The 21,054-nt window shown below is 39.4% G+C and overlaps 1 protein-coding gene and 1 non-coding gene across 2 annotated transcripts in view; both read right to left on the bottom strand.

Moving 5' to 3' along the window:
• Positions 1-2,319: 2,319 nt before the first annotated feature.
• The window catches only part of ARHGAP42 (Rho GTPase activating protein 42), a 160,101-nt gene continuing 141,366 nt past the window's right edge, over positions 2,320-21,054 (bottom strand). The window contains exons 20-24 of the mRNA XM_031616148.2: positions 17,331-17,711; positions 16,244-16,400; positions 15,066-15,128; positions 7,840-7,919; positions 2,320-7,613 (exon numbers count right to left, since the gene is read on the bottom strand). Coding sequence (XP_031472008.1) covers positions 7,525-7,613; positions 7,840-7,919; positions 15,066-15,128; positions 16,244-16,400; positions 17,331-17,711 — 770 coding nt within the window. The 3' untranslated portion in view covers positions 2,320-7,524. The remainder of the gene's footprint in view (positions 7,614-7,839; positions 7,920-15,065; positions 15,129-16,243; positions 16,401-17,330; positions 17,712-21,054) is intronic.
• Positions 20,332-20,403, bottom strand: TRNAP-AGG (transfer RNA proline (anticodon AGG)). The gene has a single exon. It is a non-coding gene; the product is annotated as a tRNA-Pro (tRNA).

Genomic DNA, 21,054 nt, shown 5'->3' on the forward strand with positions numbered 1-21,054 from the left:
TCTGTATCTGTTGCTTTGTGCTCAGCTTTACTGTTCAGGCACACTGAAATCCTAATCTTCATTATCTTTATGTGAGGTCCTTGCAAAACAGCACTTGTTTCATGCTGGGAACCAGCTGTATCCTGCACATGAATTAATTTATTTGGAGAGATCTATCAAGCTCAAGTTTCTTTATCTTTCTTCCGCCTGGGTTTGTGAATTGTCTCCCAAAAGGTTTCTCATGGGGCTGTACAGCTATCTCATCTGGTTACAGACCATGTTCATGTTTCTCTAGCAGAGGTAAGTATGGGCTGAAGTCTTGCAGCTCCTGCTCAGTCATGGTAGAAGAGGCATCCTCATTGCCACTGCCATCCTCATCATCATCTTCTTCATCATTATTATCTTCCTCATCATCTTCTTCATCTTCCTCCTCCTCCTCCCTCTGCTCCCTGCAGCCCTGTGTAGAACCCAGACCTCAGTTCCCTTCCCTGCATCCCCACCTGCCTGCAGGCTACATCCCCTCACTGCCAGAATGCACACCCTGCGATTTCCAATCATGTTTGAAAAATCTCCACTGTCAAGATAAGCTGCATATTTTCCTTTGAATTTCTTTCTTTCTTTCTTTCTTTCTTTCTTTCTTTCTTTCTTTCTTTCTTTCTTTCTTTCTTTCTTTCTTTCTTTCTTTCTTCCTTCCTTCCTTCCTTCCTTCCTTCCTTCCTTCCTTCCTTCCTTCCTTCCTTCCTTCCTTCCTTCCTTCCTTCCTTCCTTCCTTCCTTCCTTCCTTTCTTTCTTTCTTTCTTTCTTTCTTTCTTTCTTTCTTTCTTTCTTTCTTTCTTCCTTTCTTTCTTTCTTTCTTCCTTTCTTTCTTCCTTTCTTTCTTCCTTTCTTTCTTCCTTTCTTTCTTCCTTTCTTCCTTTCTTTCTTTTTTCTTTCTTTTTTTTTTTCTTTTTTTTTTTTTTTTTTTGTAAGAAGACAAAAACAATGCTCATCAACAAAAATAAATTGCTAATGCTTTTCATTCAGAGTAGAATCTAATCCCTTATAAGGGCACCTGAGAGCCATTAACAGTAATTTTAAATGAAATATACCCCTGAAAGGTAAGTCTAACTAATCAGCTCCTCAATTATTCTGGCAGAAAGATGTATTCCAATTACCAAAGCACTTTCAAGTGAATTAAGGCTCCTTTCTATGCCGGCTGTGGAGGTCACTGAACGTTCCCATGAATCCTTGCATGTTTACATTAAAAAAGCACACCATGATCTTTGGCAAAGGCACTTGCTCTAGGTTAGCTCAGCTTTTGAGTTTGTTGCAGTAAATACAATGGAAAACCGGCCAACCATTGCAAAAATGTCAAGAATATCTTTCAATGCTTTTCTTTCCATATCAGTGTTTAATCAAAATTACATAGCTTTATGAATGTGAAATGAAATTATAGAAAGTGCAAACACACAATCATGTTTAATAAGCATAATGTTCATGCTGCAAAGGAAGATGGATTTTGAGGGTGCGAATCACGCCCAACTCACACAAAAACATTTCCAGCTCAGACCCAAACACTGTGGCCTGCTCAGTCCATATCCATGTCCACATGCACTGTTGTATCCAACCACTTCCCATCAGCCCAACCCCTTGGGACTTGGGACTTGGAACTGTTGTGCTTGAGCATCTCTGTTCACACCTTAACTATTCCACAAGCCAACTGCTTGACAAGCCCCACTACTGCATTTGCAGTACTGCAAGGTCAAGCCATAGAATCATATAGTGGTTTGGATGTCATTCTCGAGATGGCGTCTCTCAAGGGTGGAGGGTGAGAACCACCTCTCTTGCTGGTCATGCTTCTTCTGATGCAGCCCAGGATGTGACTGGCTTTCTGGGCTGCAAGGGCACATTACTAGTTCATGTTCCTTCATCAGTATGCCCAGCTCCTTCTTTTTAGGACTGCTTTCAATTCTTTCATCTGCCAGTCTGTACAAACATCTGGGATTGCCCTGACCCAAGTGCAACATCTTGTACTTGGCCTTTTTCAATGTCATTAGGCTCACCTGGGCCACTTCTTCAGCTTTTGTAGGTCTCTCTGAATGACATCCCTTCTTTCTGTCCTATCAACTGCACCACTCAGCTTGGGATCATCAGCAAACTTGCTAAGGGTGCACTTGATCCCATATCTATGTCACCGATAAAGATATTAAATAGTACTGTTCTCAATACAGAACTCTAAAGGACAGCACTTGTTACGGAAGGACACTTAGATGTTAAACCATTGAACACAACTCCTGAATAACAAGAGTGTTATTATTTTGAGGGAAAAAATAGGTTCAGTCAGAGTCCAAGATTAAAAATAACAAAGAGGCCAGTCTCTGTAGAAAGGTCTTTTATTTTTAAAAACATTTATCAAATTTTTGAAATACAGTGTAACGTACAATATAGAATTATGTCTGCAAGTCAGCTTATGCATGTCATGCCAGTTATTTACATGTAGATATATACAGAGTGCAGATAATTATTGAAACCACACCACAAAATAAACAAAGAGTTCAATAAGATAATTTAGTAGGACTTTATTAAATATATATATATAGTAATTGATTGTATATACTTTCCTATTAAAATACCATATAGTATCTAAAGTAACCCCTATAAACTCTAATACCTCCAAAATTGTCATAAATATACTTGGAAAATTGAAACTATCTGTTTGCCCTTTCCAGCTGCTCTGCCCTTTGCTATAACATAAGCTCTTGTAGCGCCGAGATCATTTTGCAGCCTTTGGTAACAGAACTTGAATCAGAACTCTTGACATAACACTTGCAAAAAAGCTCGGTTGCAGAATAGCTTTCAGCTGAGACATACAAGGGTTAAAGCACCATTCTCTATACTTAAAATAACTAAGGCTACCCAGCGGCTTATTAAATACTGCCACATATAGGACAAGGAAAACAATGCTATTATCTTCAGTGACTGAATTACAACATTGTATTAGTAGCTGTTTGGATACCAAGCACCTTATTAAAACAAAACAAAGCAAACTCCCAAAGCCTGTGCAAAATCCTGTGCAAAAAGAGACCTCCGGACCTGTGCCGACACAGCCTGATCAACAGTCTGACTTTTGCATGAACAGAAACTGGAAGGGCTGCAGCACCAGTGGCTGCATGACCACGAAGTGCAGCACTGAATGTTGCTTATTGCTTTTTATCTGCTAACTGAATGATTCACACAGGGCACTGCTGAAAACAAAAGGATAATGCCAAGCCAAAGCATGTTTTCCCATTAGCAGAATATCCTAATTTATTTAATGAGGGCTTCTGGCCAGCAAAACCTCACTATAAATTGCCCAAGGTCTACCTTTGAGCTCGCTAGAGCTCTGAGGGCTTCCATCAGTTGAGATACCCCTCCAGCTGAGGCCAAGCTCCCTTTCTGCCTTTTTCCCTGCTCAATCCCAAACCGTACCAAATGTTACCTTAGGAAAAGAAGCATGAAGAACAATGGACTTTTGGGCTTCATCATTTATTTGGTTCCTATCTTATTAAGTAGAAAACAGGCAAGTGAAAGAATGTCGCAAAAATCCAATTGCTGCCACATAATGCTTTTCTTGTTGTTGTAACTACTCTTCTGAACTGCTGAATTTTGCAGCTTCTCTTCCTAATGAATCTTCTCTAAAGGTACATTAAAACAAATCCAATTGCAGGTGAAGAATAGAGTTTATCAACAAAAAATATATAAGAGGAAAATAAGTTACTATTGCTATCACAGAGTAGCACTGGTCAGCAAATCTGTGTGCCATTTTTTCCAGAGATAATAAAATAAATGAACTTTACAGATCAGGTGGGAACTTAAGACAGCTATGGTTTCATTTAAGAGTTTTGTTACATAGAACTCTAAATGCCAAAGTATGGCAAAAACATTATAACACTGAACTCACAGAAATTACATCAAAAATATTTTTTCATCTTTATCGTCATTAATAAGAAGTGTGAATATAAAATATTAATATACTTTACTTATTTATCATACAATATATCAGTCCTTCACACTATTTTGGTTCATGTTGTGCTGCAACACGTACCAAAAGTTTAACATAGAATAAACAGGGCTAATGACATAAGATCTGGGGACAGACATTTTCATAAACAAACAGCCATCCTGTATTATCAACTTGCAATTCTACAGTGATATTCAGAGAAAACTCCACATCCTCTTACAAAGGAGATAAAAAGAAAATTAAAAAATTAGACTTTGCTTGTAGAGTGAATCTGACTTTAATTAAAAAAAAAACAAAACAGTAAATCAATACAATGAACTAATTTAGTTCAGCTTACCTAATTTTCTGGTAAGGCACTATCTGAGTATTGTATCTTCATTTAAATGTTACATGGATTTCTGCTCCTGAACAGCTATGAGAAGGAATATTTGGCCAGGCATCATGAGATGACCACGGTGCTGCTGCCTCTCATTCCAGTCTGTGAACACCATCATTCAACTTTCTAGATCTTGAGGAGAAAAACTCCCTCTTGGAAAGTCAGAGAAGAGCTGAGGCATCCACAATGCACAGCATGGTGATACAGAAAATGCTTGTTACGTACCGTGAAGGAAGAAACAGAATAACCCTAATATCCAGCACTATTAACTGTAAGTAAAAAAGGATGTAACATTTTCAGATAGAAATGCCATTTTAAATCTAAGCTATTCTCAAATTATTTATGTGATCATCAGAAGAAGGACCTGAAAAAGTGCCCAGCCTTAAAGAGAAGACAGATTTGTTCGGTGCGCAATAGAATGAATGAAATCCACTTTCTTATGAAGCTATCTTTGCAGCTGAATTTCGTGTCTAACGTGAGATGAATGCATGGGAACGGACCACCTCTCCTCCACAGGGATTCCTCCCATACTTCCACAACCTTTCCCTCAAAGCTTACAGGCCCTGTAACTGAACTTTGCATTTTTATTTTTGCTTTATATGAACTTAGCATCTTTGAGTCCTCTAGCTTGCATTCAGATCAGCTGCTTCAGAACCTACTACTGAGAACACCCAAACAAATACACAGACTAAAGCAAAGCAAATAAGAGCAAGAATTTCCTATTTCATTGTTTCTCAAGAATTTCACAATTAAATTCCTCCACGATGTTCAACAGAGGCCAGTCTGCCTGCTACAACTGACAGACCCACATTTCTCCCCACAGGTGATACACATGCAAGGCCTCGTGTCTCTGCTTGCAGCTGTCTCCCTCCCCGCTCCTTTTCCCCGCAGCAGCACTGCTCCTGGGCAGCTCCCCAGCAGTAAGCTTTCTGACACCTTGCAATTTTTGGATTGTGAAATAAAGCAAAGACACAACCAAACCCATTTTGATCATCTCAGGGCAGAGAAAGCTGCAGGAGTACGTTAGAAAAAGAAATTCTGGCTTGCTTTAAAATCAAGAAAGACTCAGACTGATGAGAAGAGTCAGAATCACAGAATCATAGAATCATTCTCACTTCCTTTCACATCTGCTCTGGGTAAATGCAATGAGCCCATGTCTTTGCTTCCACTGCCTGTGATGAACACTTCATCAGCATGCACTGAACACAGCTTTGGGACCTAATCATAAAACCATAGAGTCTCCTGAGGTGGAAGGGAGCCACAAGGATCACTGAGTCCAACCTGTGGCTCTGCACAGGACCACCCAAAAATCAGACTATATGTCTGAGAGTGCTGTCCGAATGCTCTTTGAACTCCAGCAGCTCGGGGCAGTGCCCACAGCCCTGGGCAGCCTGTTCCATGCCCACCACCCTCTGGTGCAGATCCTCTTCCTGATACCCAACCTGACCCTCACCTTTGAAGCTTCTTAGAGTGAGGAAAGGACCCAGATCAGTCTGTCACCAATTCAAGCAGCTTGTCCTCAACTGCCTGCAGTCAGTTTTACTCACTCTACCTTGGATAATGTCACAGACTTCCCATCTGAAACAGCAGAAAGATGCTCCTCTAGGTTCTCCCCTTTCTGTAGCACCACTAATACTTTCACCAGCAGAAGCGTCCTGCAGGCTTCTGCCATCAGCCTGAATTTCAACAAAGAATTGCTCTGCAAAAGTCATGCTCTATGTATGTGCACTTCTTTATGTTGGCAGTAAATCTATTTTCCAGATAAAATTCTAAAAAAGGCTACGGAAAAAAAAGAAGCCATCAGTAGATTACTGCTGGTTTTAGTCATAACAGTTCTTAAACTTTCTGAAAGCAGTTTACACCTTAGAAATTAATAGAAGGTTTATATGTTGCTTACTCTTACTGTACAAAGAACGAAGGCTGGGTTAACTATGAAACAGTGAGTTCCTTCTGTACCACTAACATTGAAAAATTGCTCATGTAGTGCCTAAGTCTCTTGTTACTCAGTAGGGCACAGTAACAAGACAACTAAGCACTGCATGTTTTCCTATCCAGGTGTGCAAGAAAGAGGCTCCAGTTTAGAAAGCTGGTTATATTTTCTGGTTTGGGGTTGTTTTCTTTTTTTTTCTTCCAGTCCCTCCAGTAGCAAACGACAGGCATTTACAAAAACGGCATTAGCTAGTTATTTTTATGTGGAATGGGGGAAATATTTGCCAAATATGCTGAATACTTTTATTGCTATATGGAGCTTTTGGCATCCAGAGCTTATAAAATCTGCTACTTCCCAGGTATTGTCTTATTCACAATGGAAAAACTTGAAAAGGACTCAGTTACATTTCATGTCTCGTTTAAAAACCTATCGCACTTTTTTATCACTCATTCGGTATCTATCAATCATTCCAGATTCAGTATCTCCTTGTTTCCTACAACTGGTGCTCTGAGATACACTGAGATTATCTCCCACCTGGCTGGTAACACGGAAATACAAGTTATTGTTATTTATATTCACAAAGAAAGGAGGAAATAAATCTAAGAAGTAATTGAATGAAACATTCATTAAACATCACATTTTGAATGAGCATTTACTGCTCAGACAGTAATCTGATTTCACTACCAGTTACATACATTCTATAACATATTGTGATCTCAATGACTAACAGACATTCAAACTTCCGATTTATGGAAGAAGCGTTTCTTATTTGAAATGATTAGGACTTATCTCAGAATCAAATTTTGTAAGGAAGTATTCAGAACACAAGGCATCACTTATATTATGAACATTTTCATATTAAAAAATATTGATTCCAATAAATGTCATAGGGTGCATTCCCTCTAAACTTCACACTTCTGTGAGCAACATCCTAGGACCTGAAGGTCTGCAGCTAAATGGCAACTTTTTTGATTTTATTGCTCTAGTGTTCCTTACCCATAAAAGAAGAACAGAACAACCTTTTGCAAACAATGGAAGTTATTTAAACAGAGTACCGTCTTCAGTACAGTAACTGTTAACTGTTTCATTACATTCTGTTCCGTTGATAGGGAGCCATGTAACCTGCAGCTGCAATATCTGAAGGAAATCTACTACAATCAGCTAACGGGCTGATCCCATATCTGTGTCAGATAAAAAATCAGAGTGCTTATTATTTGTTACCATGGATACCATGAAGATATTGCTGTCCACTAAAGATTACTAGAGGAAGACAACATAATTCTCAGGAACGAGTCCTGTTTTGCCTTCATAAGTTGCTTTTAACCAGCCTGGTTCCACTGATGGATACACTGCAAAAAAACAATCAAGCAAAACATATTTACAGTAAATATTTATAGTTAACAGATCCCATATGCGGTTCATATATTTATTTAAATGGCATTTATTCAAGAGCAATATAAAAAACAGGCAAAAACTGAGAGTTGAATTACACTCTTATCTTGCAGATACAGTTCAGGTTTTGTTTTGTTTTCGTTTGTTGGATTAAACATAAATAAGGAATGTAAAACATCTTACCATTGGAAAATATTGCCCCCTGTGGGAAAGACAGCTCATGACTGTGCTCAGCCTTACAGGAATACATGGCTTTTGCTTGTCTGAAATAAAAAAATAAGAAAAAATCATATGAAAAACTGAAGTTAAAACCTGGGAAATGTAGGAATAATCTCTTGCAGAAGTACAGGATCACAGAATGACAGAATGGTCTGGGTTAGAAGGGACCTCAAGGATCACGAATCTCCAACCCCCCTGCCACATGCAGGGCCACCAACCTCCCCATTTAATGCTAGACCAGGCTGCCCAGGGCCCCATCCAATCTGGCCTTGAACACCTTCAGGGATGGGGTGTCCACAACCTCTCTGGGCAGCCTGTTCCAGCACCTCACCACTCTCTCTGTAAAGAACTTCCCCCTGACATCCTAAATCTTCCCTCCCTCGACTTAAAACCATCTCCCCTTGTCCTGAGGATGATAACAACTCATTACGCAGTAGTTCAGAGGAGCAGAATTAGAAGAGACAATAACTCCTAGAACTCCTAGTTTACCAGGGATTACCAACTATGTTACTGTAGAAAAGAGACCTACATCCTACTTAGAAACTTAAACGTGAGCATTGTAACTGTTAAAATAGTTGAAGGGTATTTGAAATTATCCTTCAAAAGTACATGAATTGAAAAAGTTGCTTGTAGCAAGTTATGAACTGCTTGGAGAGAATTCCAAAGAGATCAGCAAGTCATCAAGGGCTCACAACCATGATTTGAGAGAAAATACAGTTGATTAGTCTACAGAAGAAAATAATAAATGTAAGGTAAATATGACACAAAAAAAGGAGAAATGTGTCCTCCAGGATGATTCAATTGCAGCACAGGAGATTGAGGTGTCTGGAATGAATTTCAGGCTAAGCCACCTCATTCAGGTTGTCTAAAAAAGCCACATGTCCAGCTCAGCTGGCTCTCAAGGTCTGGGTTCTGTTCTGGTGCATATCTACTTGAAAGTGCAACAAATGGCTCCCCAGTTTCCACTGCCTGTAATGGAACATTCAATAACATATTTTCTTGAATAGAACAACAGACAGCTTATGTCTTTTAATTTATGGCTGCAAAAACATATTCTTGATCAGAAGAGAAGGACTGCAACTGCCATGATTGGAGAGAATCTCTGAAGAATTCTTGTTAAGAAAGATTCATTAAAAAAACAGTAATAATACAACACAACACTACACAGGTATCTGTACAAAGAAATAATCAGGTATATCAGAATCTGCTTCCAGAGCAAGAGGACAGAATAGTTTGATAAGACTTTTAGCACACAAAATAAGAGACTGAACACAAAGTTACCTCATTTACAAGTTCTCACTAGATTCCTATGCTTTATTTAGAACTCTAACACCTGACTTTATTTTATACCCTGGAAGCAATTTCTATATGATCCATCAGCTTTTCTGAGTTCTGTTATTGGAAAACCACATTCTGCAATGCAAAGATGGAGCTGTTGATCATTTCACATTTGTGTGATGTGACAGGGAGATGGTGATTGAACTTTCCTTACAGCCAGACTTTATTTCACTAACCCAGAACATGGCCTTTGGTGAAGTTTCAAATTTTTGAAATATCTTTCAGCAATGTGCATATGTAAGTGACATGTAATCTATTTTGTCTTTCCTCCCAAAATAGTGAGATAACAGTCATAAATCATGTAATGATACTGCCACGTCAGTCTGGTTTTGTTTAACATCTTCATCAGTAACCTGGATGGTGGGATAGTCTGCACCCTCTGCAAGTTTCCTGATGATACGAAGCTGGGAGGAGTGGCTGATACACCAGAAAGCTGTGCTGCCTTTCATGAGACCTGGACAGGCTGGAGAGTTGGGCAGAGAGGAACCTGATGAGGTTCAACAAGAGCTAGTGTAGAGTCCTACACCTGGGGAATAATAACAACCATCAATACAGATTAGGGGATGATCTATTGGAAAGGAGGTCTGCAGAGAAGGACCTGGATATCCTGATGGACAACATGAGCCAGCAGTATGTCCTTGTGGCCAAGAAGGCAAATGGTGTCCTGGGATGCCTTAAAAAGAGCATGGCCAGCAGGTCCAGGGAGGTGATCCTCCCCCTCTACTCTGCCCTGATGAGGCCACATCTGAAGTCCAGTTCTGGGCTCCTCAGTTTAACAAAGACAAGGAACTACTAAAGAAAGCCCAGCAGAGGGCTACAAAGATTATCAGGGCCTGGAGCATTTCCCTACTAGGGAATGCCAAGAGTTCTGGGACTCTTTTGCCTGCAAAAGACTGAGAGGGGATCTTGTCTCTTAAAAGAAATATCTAAATGGTGTGTGTCAAGAGCATGGGGCCAGGCTCTTTATGTTTGTGCCCAGCAACAGTACAAGGGGCAATGGACAGAAACAGGAACACAGTAAGTTAAGTCTGAACATGAAGAAAAACTTCTTTACTTTGAGGGTGACAGAGCATTGGGAGGAGCTGCACAGAGAGGTTGTGAAGCTCCCTCATGAGAGAGGAGTACCTTATTTTTAGGATGATCTGATAAGCTTCCATTTCTGACTCTTTAATGTCATTCCAGGTACATCCCTATTGCTAACAAAAATGACATGAGCCTTGGGCTCCTCACTGTCTATTCTGCTTCACTGTTAGCTTGCTTTTTGGATTGTTTTGGACTGCTCTGTTTAGCGTTTTTCCAGGACAGCTCCTTAGAGCCACAGTTCAAAAAAGATGCTATCCTACTTGGTTTCCTCCAGTTGATGCTTTCCATCCTTCAGTACTGTCCCAGAAGACTATTAAACCAAAACATCCCCCATATCCTAGAATACTCCAGGATATACAAGTACCACCTCTGTTTCATGCCATAAAAGCACTGCTCTGGCTGGATGCAACACTGTCCTAGCAATATTTTACATTTTGTGTACTGAAACAAACAAACAAACAAACAAACAAAAAAATGCATGCAAAATAATAGCAATTCTGCACATCTACCTATGTCATGTATATATATGAGATATGGGTTTGGATATAGTTGGTCTATTTTGGTGGGGGAGAGGAAGAGGACCAGTTCTAAGCAGTGTGCACATAAGACAGTAATTTCACCTCAATGTCTGCAACTACTTCTTGGTCCTTTTTTATTTGGCATCTCTGAAATACCCTCACAATTAAAAAAATAAACCACACAACTTTTATACACATAAAACAGCACAATAACTGTTAACAATGAATACAGTGGCAATGATTATCAGATAATTAGTAATGAATTTACTATAATACAGGCATGATTTTGAACTTCATTAATTCCACCACTTTGTGGTATCAAGCCAGTTTCCCATGTTAAGAATGGAACATCTGAGGAACACTGATAAAAGGCATCTAAGGCAACTGTAAAGCAGAATCACAATATCTGAATGAGGCAGAATTATTTAAGTTATTCTCAAAACAAAGCATGTTGTTTTTTCATGTCCTTAGAAAAAGTAAAATGAAATTTTCTCCTTTATGCTTCTGTGTTTACTAAACTATTCTGCTTTCAGCTTCTAATTTTTTTTGTGATCGAAATATGTTTGTTTTTAAAGTACATATGAGACAAGAAAACATAGACTCTGATTTGCTCAGTTCTGGAAAGTGAAAGCTATTGAGCATTTGACATCACACAAATCTAGAAGCACAAAGTACAAAAAAATCACCCTCTCAGAAGCTCATGAATTATCAGCTTCTCCACATCATCTTCCCACTACCTTGCTCCTGATGTAGAATCTAAGGATATTTACTCATAATTCTGGAGCAATTTTCAAGCGCTGGCTTATTCCTTCCATATCTAACTTGATTATTTACGCTGTTTGTATCACTCATTATTCACTTCAATGCTATCTATCTGGAAGCATAGCAAGGAAACAGGATTACAGATCTTTGGCAGCATTTAGTAGATAAACTAAATGCTGAAAATCATATTCTCTCCTATGATGTTAATACCCTCCTCCCTGCAAATAAATCTGCTTGTTAAAAAGCATACAATGACATCATGATCATCTATTACGGCTCTTTTAAGATGATCTAAACACCTCAGAAGAGTGTGATTCATGTTAAGAGAAAAAAAACAAAACATTTCTGGTACCCATGTTTCCTACAAGTTCTTCCTTTTCATGATTTCACTGGATAGACTCTTCCCTTTTGCTGCCTTTTATTATGTTTGTTGTCATAGATATCATAGAATCATAAAATTTGGAAAAGACCACTAAGATCACCTATTCCAACTGTAACAAGCCCCCATAAAAGCCCATGATAAATTTACACAAGTGGCCACAGGCCAAAACTATTTTGCCTAAGTACACATTACACACGGTCAGCAACACCTGAGATACTTTTGTTAACCTATTTTAAAAGTTACAAATAAGCTCTAAAATTATGCTCCTGCCCTAATGAGTTTTCAGTCTACAAAGAGACAGACAGAAAACAGAAGTACCTTAATGCTACAGTCTGGGAGATGGGTGATTAATAAACTTGAAGTCAGGAGGGAAGGAATGGGAAAAATGAGAAGTGAAAGCAACCGTGTGACGGAAAAAAAAAAGAGAGCACAGGCTGGGAATAGCATAAAATTTTGGTCTTATCTGTCCAATGGTGAAGGGTGCAGTGGCCTCTCATTCTGCCTCTTTCTAACTATCATAAATCTTTTCAAATCAGTGCCACTATGAAGGCAGGTACTGGTGTACAGAAAGACAGATAAAAGCTGCCTCAATAATGACCCATCATTAAAAAAAAAATAAAATGTGTGTGGGGATGCAACTTTCCTAGTACACAGAAGACATTATGCAAAGTCAGAAAGAGGTGGTGCAAGCACTACCGGGAGGACTGAATTATGGAAATCTAAGTCACTGCGGTGGTGAAGCATCAATTGTGAGATTATCCAGATCACAGAATGATAGTAGAGTCAGAGAATCACCAAGGTTTGGAAAGACCTACAAGATCATCCAGTCCAATCATCCACCTATCACCAATAGCTCTCACTAAACCATGCCCCTCAACACAACGTCCAAATGTTCACTGAACACCTCCAGGGTCAGTGACTCCACCACTTCCCTGGGCAGCCCATTCCAGTGCCTGACCACTCTTTCAGAAAAGTACTATTTCCTAATATCCAGCCTGAATCTCCCTTGGTGCAACTTGAGGCCATTCCCTCTCATCCTATCACTGTTACATGAGAGAAGAGGCCGACCCCCAGTTCACTAAAACCTCCCTTCAGGCAGTTATTGAGAGTGAACAGAAATCTGCTGGAATACATGAGCCAAAATGAGACTGCAAAGCTGTATAGGTACTTTTGATCCATACAGGTAATTATGAAATACCATTTCAGGCAACAAATGCATCAAGACAGGATGAAGCTACTTAGACAGTGCTATGCACAGGTAAGCAGTAGCTATACATTTCAAAATCAGTTATTTACAGCATTGTAAACTGACCCTTCACAGAGATCATCACAGTCCTCACTTAAATATTTATGATATCAAATGAGACAGCATAAAAGTAGCTTCTCTGCCTTACATTCTACCTTGCATATGCTTATTGCATAGGAGCAATAGGAATCCAAAAGGCCCATCTACTGTGTGGATCAAATGTAATTACCATGATTTCAGATCAAAATAGACTACCCTAAGGATTTAATTCAGACTTTATAGTCACAGCATGCATGAAAGGCAAATAAGAGCTGGCTCTGAATTGCAAAATCTCAGTCAGACTCGAGCAGCATCAGAAGAACAGCTGAGCTACCTTTTATTTCTTCCTCATTTTGCCTGCTGACCTCTCATTTTCCATTCTTCTTGTTATTGTTGCTCTTCTGCTTTCTTAGGAAGGCTGAAGTGGTAGAGCTATTAAGCCTTTCAGTATTTTCTGCTATCTTATCTGCTTCTCATATCCATTATCAACTGCTACATTTTCCCTTTGTCAGATTTTGGCTTCTTAGATGCTTTTTATATATAGGTAGAGATGACACAGGTTCTAAGGGAACGTTAGCAGAGAGTTTACAAGAAGGGAGCAAAACAAAATAAGAGAAGGAACAAAAGTGGAGGTAAAATGATGCAGCACTGGTGAACCAGTCATTGCTCTTGGCTCAGGTCACTGGCCAATGAATATTCCAGTCTCTTCTTTTACACTTTTATTCCCTAAATTAATGTCCTCCCCTTCTCATCCTATTTCTCTCCCTGCCACACTAAAAGTTTTCTCACATTTCATGTACCACACAGAAAGAAGAACAGTCTTGATTCCGTAAACTGTTTCCCTTGAACAAAACCAGTAGGTCTTTTCAGGTCAGCTTTCTCTTTCTCTCCACTGCCACATTTGGCAGAGAAGATGGTCGTGTTCCCTACTGCACATCTCAGCACATGTTGGCATCTTTGTTTATATCTATGCTACTTTATTATCATCTTTAGATTAATGGATTGATATTACGCTTTATTTATTTTTTCTGTTGCTTAGCAGTTCAAGTAAGATGACTGTACCAGAGTAAAATGATGGACTAAACCATACATTCTGTCTCAAAAGACTTGAGATGCAGAGACGGTGAAAAGAGAACCTTTCCCACACACATTTATTTGACTTGAATCTAATAATTAAGGCCGTTTAGCAATATAGAAAGTACTACTGCTTCCTAGATGAACACATATCAGAACATTCTAGGTTCATTTGGTGTAGAAATTGATCAAATCCACTGAATAATTGCATACATTTACAAAGAAAACTTAAGTAATTTCTGATGCAGACTATCAAGAACGAAGGGCAACTGTTTCTCTGGACAGGTACTAAGGGATGGGACGTGTTATGGGAGAGATCCTGATTAAATTAATCCTGAGCTTTCTAAAGTAGATGTTATTCAGTACTTGACCACATGAGCAAATTATCATAAACTAGCATGTTTGCTACTCTGCTGACAGGATGTATATAACAAATAGCTGAACAGTGTGTGAAGTGCCCTCATCTTGTTAATTTTCTCTTGTAGCTGTGTCCATGAGCAGATCACTAACCTCAGCATCTCTCCCTGCAAGCTCAGAAGGGGACAGAATAGTTAGAAAGGCTGCTACTTTATATTAGGTTTAGTTTTCTTCCATAAGAAGGGTGAGTATAAAAAATAACAAAAGTTTTGTGTGCCACATGATGCTGCCCAGAAGACAGAGAACAAAGCTCCAACACTTCTATTTCAATCTCTGGAGCCAGGAAAATACAAAGGATTTTACAATTTGTTTAACAGTAAGAAGCACTTACCGTCCTGAAGAAACTTGTTTAAATGAACCAGCACTTTCAAACAACTGGGCTCTTGCAGCCACTCTGAAAATAAGAAAGTACCTTGCTTTACACTTTGCTTATTAATTAAAGTCACAAACTAATTTTACTTTTAACCATATAAAGACATGGAAACATTTTTTAAGACTGTTGCAAGTATTCACTTTGAAAACTAGAGGAAATTCAAAAGCTCCTTTTAAGTACATAATTAGCAGAATTTTTATGGGCATAACCTATCTTAGTCCACTGAATTCCACATCCTCCAGAGCCTTGCTGAGTCAGCAAGAAGGAAAACTCATCACTCTCTATATAAACATTTATTCTTGAATGCCAAGTAGAGATATACTGGCTCTTACTGCCAGTCTGCTGAGCTGTGCAGGTGATTTTCTGTTTAAGTTAAGATGAAAAGCTAAGACTGTGAAATGATTACAGTAATGTATTCCAGTTTAAAAATTGGAGAGACTGAATGGAGTCCGTTAGTATTTGGAGAACTTCTTGGTGCTCTGCTGTTCTGGAAATCTCTTACTCCCAGGAACACATAAAGTCTGGGTTAGATTCAACATTACAGCAAAATCACATTTTTAAGAAACACATTCTTAAGGTTATGTTATAAGCACTAAGAAACATTCGAAAGCAAAATCTCAACAACCTAAATTTCAACTTCTATTGCTGACGACTATCTTCTTCTCAACAAACAAACAAACAAACAAACTAACAAACAAACAAAACCATAAGAAAATAAACAAAGATCTCAACCACTGACCATGCAACAGCAGAAGAAATTTCAGAGAAATGTTTTTTTAACTTTGCTCCTATTTTTGACTCGCATAAATAAAATCTGATAATCTTCTTCACATAACAGCACGGACAGTAAGCTACAATGTGCTCCATGATCAATACTAATAATACTTTCCAAAAATCCAAGTCTTCATTATGGACCTTATTTACAGTCTAATGAAGCAAATGGTAATCTTTCAATTGACATTAGACTGTCAGTGTCTCCTTTGTTTATAATTTTGATTAATTTTGGTAAGTAAGTCATAAATAAAGACCAAGCAAGTGTTCATGAGTGCTTTTTCAACTACTTGTAAAGCTCTTTGTGATCATTTCATAGAAGACAATATTGTAAGAACTAAGAACTCCGAAGGGTCTTAACTTACACAGATCCTGGTCTTTGATAGCCATTACTTGATGCAGTATCTAGTCTTAATCTTCTGCACATTTTGGGAGGCAAATCAGGATTTAGTGGAGCCTTTGGTGTATCTTTTGTATCTGTTGAAGACAAGCTCTGTATAGATCCACTGCAACTTTTGTTACCTAAAGAAAGCAACCAAATAATAAACATTATTAAAGCTAATTTGAAGATGTTTTGTATGTGTAACATGCAAAGCAATTTTTTGTTAAGAAGCAAACTAGGGAGTAAGTACTTACTAAGACACAGATGAAACAGGCAAAAAGCCAGGAGAAAAGGACCAGCAGCAAGGATGAAGAAACAATGTTAAAACTATGCAGGCTAAAAAACCATATTGCACTTACATGGCTAGATAGTACAGTCATTAAAAAGTGAGGATGGAAACCTTTAACATTTATAAAGCAGAATATTGCACATAACTGTTGAAAAATCACGTTGGAGGGGATCTCAAGCAGACATATAGTCCAAACTCCTGCTAAAAGTAGTATTCGCTATGAAATGAGATGGCATTAAGAATGTAAGAATTAATATTTTGGTATGCACAGAAGCTTAATGAAACTTTTAAATGAAAAAAAAAAAAAAGAGCTAATTATTACAAGTTGTAAATATAATCTGTAGAAAAGGTTTCAGACATACTCTTCATTTCATGCACAAGAAGCAATAAAGTTGTTACTAGATATATTAATCCTAGGGCTTTCTGAATGTAAGTGCTAACTTTGATTATTGACAATAATTTTGCCAGCGTTTATTCTTCTGATGCAGTAATAACCACAAATACCAACTCTTTTATATTATAAGCCAGAAATCTTACAAGTCAGCAGCCTCTGTGAGGCTTTGCAGGATAGAGAGTACTCTAAATTCCTAGAAACACTGGTATTGTGAGTTGTACAGATGACAACAGAAATGTGTCAGAAGCAATTTCAAAAGTGAAATAACATACCTTAAAAGTTAAAAAATAAACAAAATTAAAGAGTAACATTAGCTTTCAGATGCATCTTTTATTTTTTGATGCCTCACAGTAAACTCACTAATGTCACAAAAAACCTTGAAATTACCTTCAGCTGATGGAATTGATCTGAGGGAAGAACCTGAAGATCTTTTCAGGCCAGACAGACTATAGGAACTCTTCTTAGTCAGATCTATTGGTGGAGAGGCATTCTCTGGTCCAGTGACAGAAGCTATACTTTGGCAGTCTGACTCCATGTCTGTTTTTGTTGCATCCTCCTTTGATGAGGATTCTGGACTTGTGGTCCAGAGGCCTGAACTCTTCTGGCCATTTGAAGAAGGGGGAGAGGCAATCCATGGAATCCCTCCTGACTTCTCCCTGGGCTGAGAGGGCACACATTTGGTGGTGCTGTTCTGCTCAGAGGAGTGAGAGGAGAGAGATTCGATGCTGCCCATGGGTGTGCTATCTGGGCTACTGCTGTACGAGTCACCTAGGCAAGAGGGAAGGGAGAAGAAAGGAGCAATTAGACAACTATATTATCTAACCATGCACATTTCTTTCATGTCATCTTTAGCCCTTGTACCATATCATCATCAAATTTGATAGCCATTATCCATAGTTTCAGCAACAGTCATTCTCAAGACAAAATAGCAATTTAGTTGCTCTAAGTTTCACACATTCCTATATTTAACCTGGAAAATCTGCACTTTGTGGACATTTCTCTGGAGCAGATGAACATAACGTGTTGCAGGTGAAAGTATTTTGTGTAAATGTTACATTTTAAAAAAAACTGCCTGCAATATAAATATTGTTAGGAAATTAAACAATTCCAATTCTGCAATATCTTTTTAACAGACACCTTCCCGGATTTTGACCACAAGGCAAGGGTTGTGGTGCATGTCCCATTTATGTTCTGAAAGGCATGACTCTATAAACAATTTTACATTGATTACCAAGCTGCTGAGGATCTTTGCAGTCTCTGTAAGAGTCTGCAAAAGTTTACCCATAGTTGTCCAGTTTTCTGAATCATTGTGTCTTTCTTTAAATATCTATCTTGCAGGACCACTCATTCTGTTATTTACAACTTTAACACTGAACATTTGATGCATTTCTTTAATTGGACTGAAAATAGAGAAATTAACCTATCTACACAGAAATGTTTGTGCTGATATAATTACTTTCAATGATATCACACAATGATAGAATGGTTTGGGTTTGAAGAGACCTTTAAGATCACTGAATCCCAAACCCTCTGCTGTAGACAGGGACACCTCCCACTAGACCAGACTGCTTATAATCTCATCCAGCCTGGCCTTGAATGCTTCCAGGGAGGGGGCATCCCTCACTGGGCAACCTATTCCAGTGTTTCATTACTCACACAATAAGGAATTTATTCCTGATATCTAGCCTAAATCTACCCTCTTCCATTTTAAAACTATTTCCCCTTCCCAGGTCACTACCTATCGTTATAAAAAGTCCCTCCCCAGCTTTCCTGTAGGTTCCCTTCAGGTACAGGAAGGCTACTGCTGTAAGGTCCCCCTGGAGCCCCTCTTCTCTAGGCTGAAAAGCCCCTGCTCTCTCAGCCTGTCCTCATAGAGGAGGTGCTCCAGCACTTCGATCATCTTCCTGGCCCTCCTCTGGATATCACAGAATCACAGAATCACTAAGGTTGGAAAAGACCTATAAGATCATCCAGTCCAACCATCCACCTATCACCAATGGTTCTCGCTAAACCATATCCCTCAACACAACATCCAAACGTTCCTTGAACACCTCCAGGGAAGGGGACTCCACCACCTCCTTGGGCAGCCCATTCCAGTGCCTGACCACCCTTTCAGAGAAGTAGTATTTCCTAATATCCAGCCTGAATCTTCCCTGGCGCAGCTTGAAACCATTCCCTCTAGTCCTATCACTGGTTATACGGGAGAAGAGGCCGACCCCCAGCTCGCTACAACCTCCCTTCAGGTAGTTACAGAGAGCAATGAGGTCTCCCCTGAGCCTCCTCTTCTCCAGACTGAACAATCCCAGCTCCCTCAGCCGCTCCTCATAAGGCCTGTGCTCCAGACCCCTCACCAGCTTTGTTGTCCTTCTTTGAACACGCTCCAGGGCCTCAATGTCTTTCTTGCAGTGAGGGGCCCAGAACTGAACACAGTACTCAAGGTGCAGCCTCACCAGAGCTGAGTACAGGGGAACAATTACTCCCCTACTCCTGCTGGTCATACTACTTCTGATACAAGCCAGGATGCCATTGGCCTTCTTGGCCACCCAGGCACACTGCTGGCTCATGTTTAGCCGAGTGTCAACCAACACCCCCAAATATGCTAATATGCTCCAACAGTTCCATGTCCTTCTTGTGTTGGGGGCTCCAGAACTGGGCACAATATTCCTGGTGGAGTCTCATGAGAACAGAGTAGTCTTTTATCAACCAACACCCTCAAACCCTTTTCCTTAGTACCGCTCTCAAGCCATTCTCCATGTATCTGTATCTGTGCTTGGGACCCAGGTGCAGGACCTTGCATTTGGCCTTGTTGAACTTCATGAGGTTTGCATGGGCCCACCTTTCAAGCTTGTCCAGGATCCTCTGGATGGCATCCTTTCCCTATAGCATGTCAAATGCATCACTCAGCTTGGTTCCATCTGCAAACTTGCTGAGGATGCACTTGATCCCACTGTCCATGTTACCCACAAAGATGTTAAATAGCACCAGTGCCAGCACCGATCTCTGAGGAACACCACTTGTCACCAGTATCCATTTGGACACTGAACCACTGACCAATAGTCTCTGGCTGTGATCATCCAACCAGTTCCTTATCCAGTGAATGGTCTGGTCCCAGGACAGTGTCAAATGCTTTGCACAAGTTCAGGTAGATGGCGTCAGTTGCTTTTCCTTTTTCCACTGATGCTGTAACTCCATCATAAAAGGCCACCAAGTTTGTCAGACATGACTTCCGTTCGTGAAGTTGTCTTGGTTACCCACCTATCACCCCATCTTTATTTTTCATGTGTCTTAGTAAGGCTGGGAGGAACTGCTCCGCAATCTTGCCAGACACAGAAAAGTTCCAACCTTGCCCACTTCCTGCTAAGGGGAAGAGAAAAGTTGGAGAAAAGTTGGGCTCGTCCGGGATTTGAACCCGGGACCTCTCGCACCCTAAGCGAGAATCATACCCCTAGACCAACGAGCCAAACTTGTCCTACAAGGAGTGGAAATATTCTAAAGAACTTTGCTGCTGATGTGAGAGAAAGTGCATATATTAGAACTGAGGAAGGACTGGCCAACAAATTGTGAGAGCTGAAATATCTTTTAGACTGGATTCATAAAAATGCAGTAGGTGTAGTGAGTCATAAGTTAGATTCCAGTAATATCTTTCATCCAAGACTTAGGAGATGTAATTCAAAAACTTCACAAGGAGAGAATGTATGTTTTTTAAATACAGAGTATTTATAAGATACGAAATGGATACAAGTGATTTTGCCTCTGCATGTTTCAGTATTCTTGGAAATAGGTGATGACATCCACATAGGATACTAAAAATAAGGTCTCAAATGCTAATACCTTGCTCACTGGATGTGAAAACATTAGTGCTGCTTGTGCAGTAATCTGAAAGTTTCCGTCTAATTCTGGACAGATTTCTGGATATTCCAGATTATGCACTGTTTTACTCTGTACAGATCAGCAGTCTCTCAAAAATGGTAAGACTGGCTGGAACCTAAATTTGACAATTGCATTTTCTATCATTTTCTATCATTCTCTAAAGTTTGGTACCTATATCTCATTTTGTCAGGGCATATAGAGTTCCTTAACTTTCTGAAATACAGTTATGTGTCTGTTCTTC

Source organism: Phasianus colchicus, chromosome 1 (assembly GCF_987193195.1).
Source record: "Phasianus colchicus chromosome 1, bPhaCol1.hap1.1, whole genome shotgun sequence".
NCBI lineage: Eukaryota > Metazoa > Chordata > Aves > Galliformes > Phasianidae > Phasianus > Phasianus colchicus.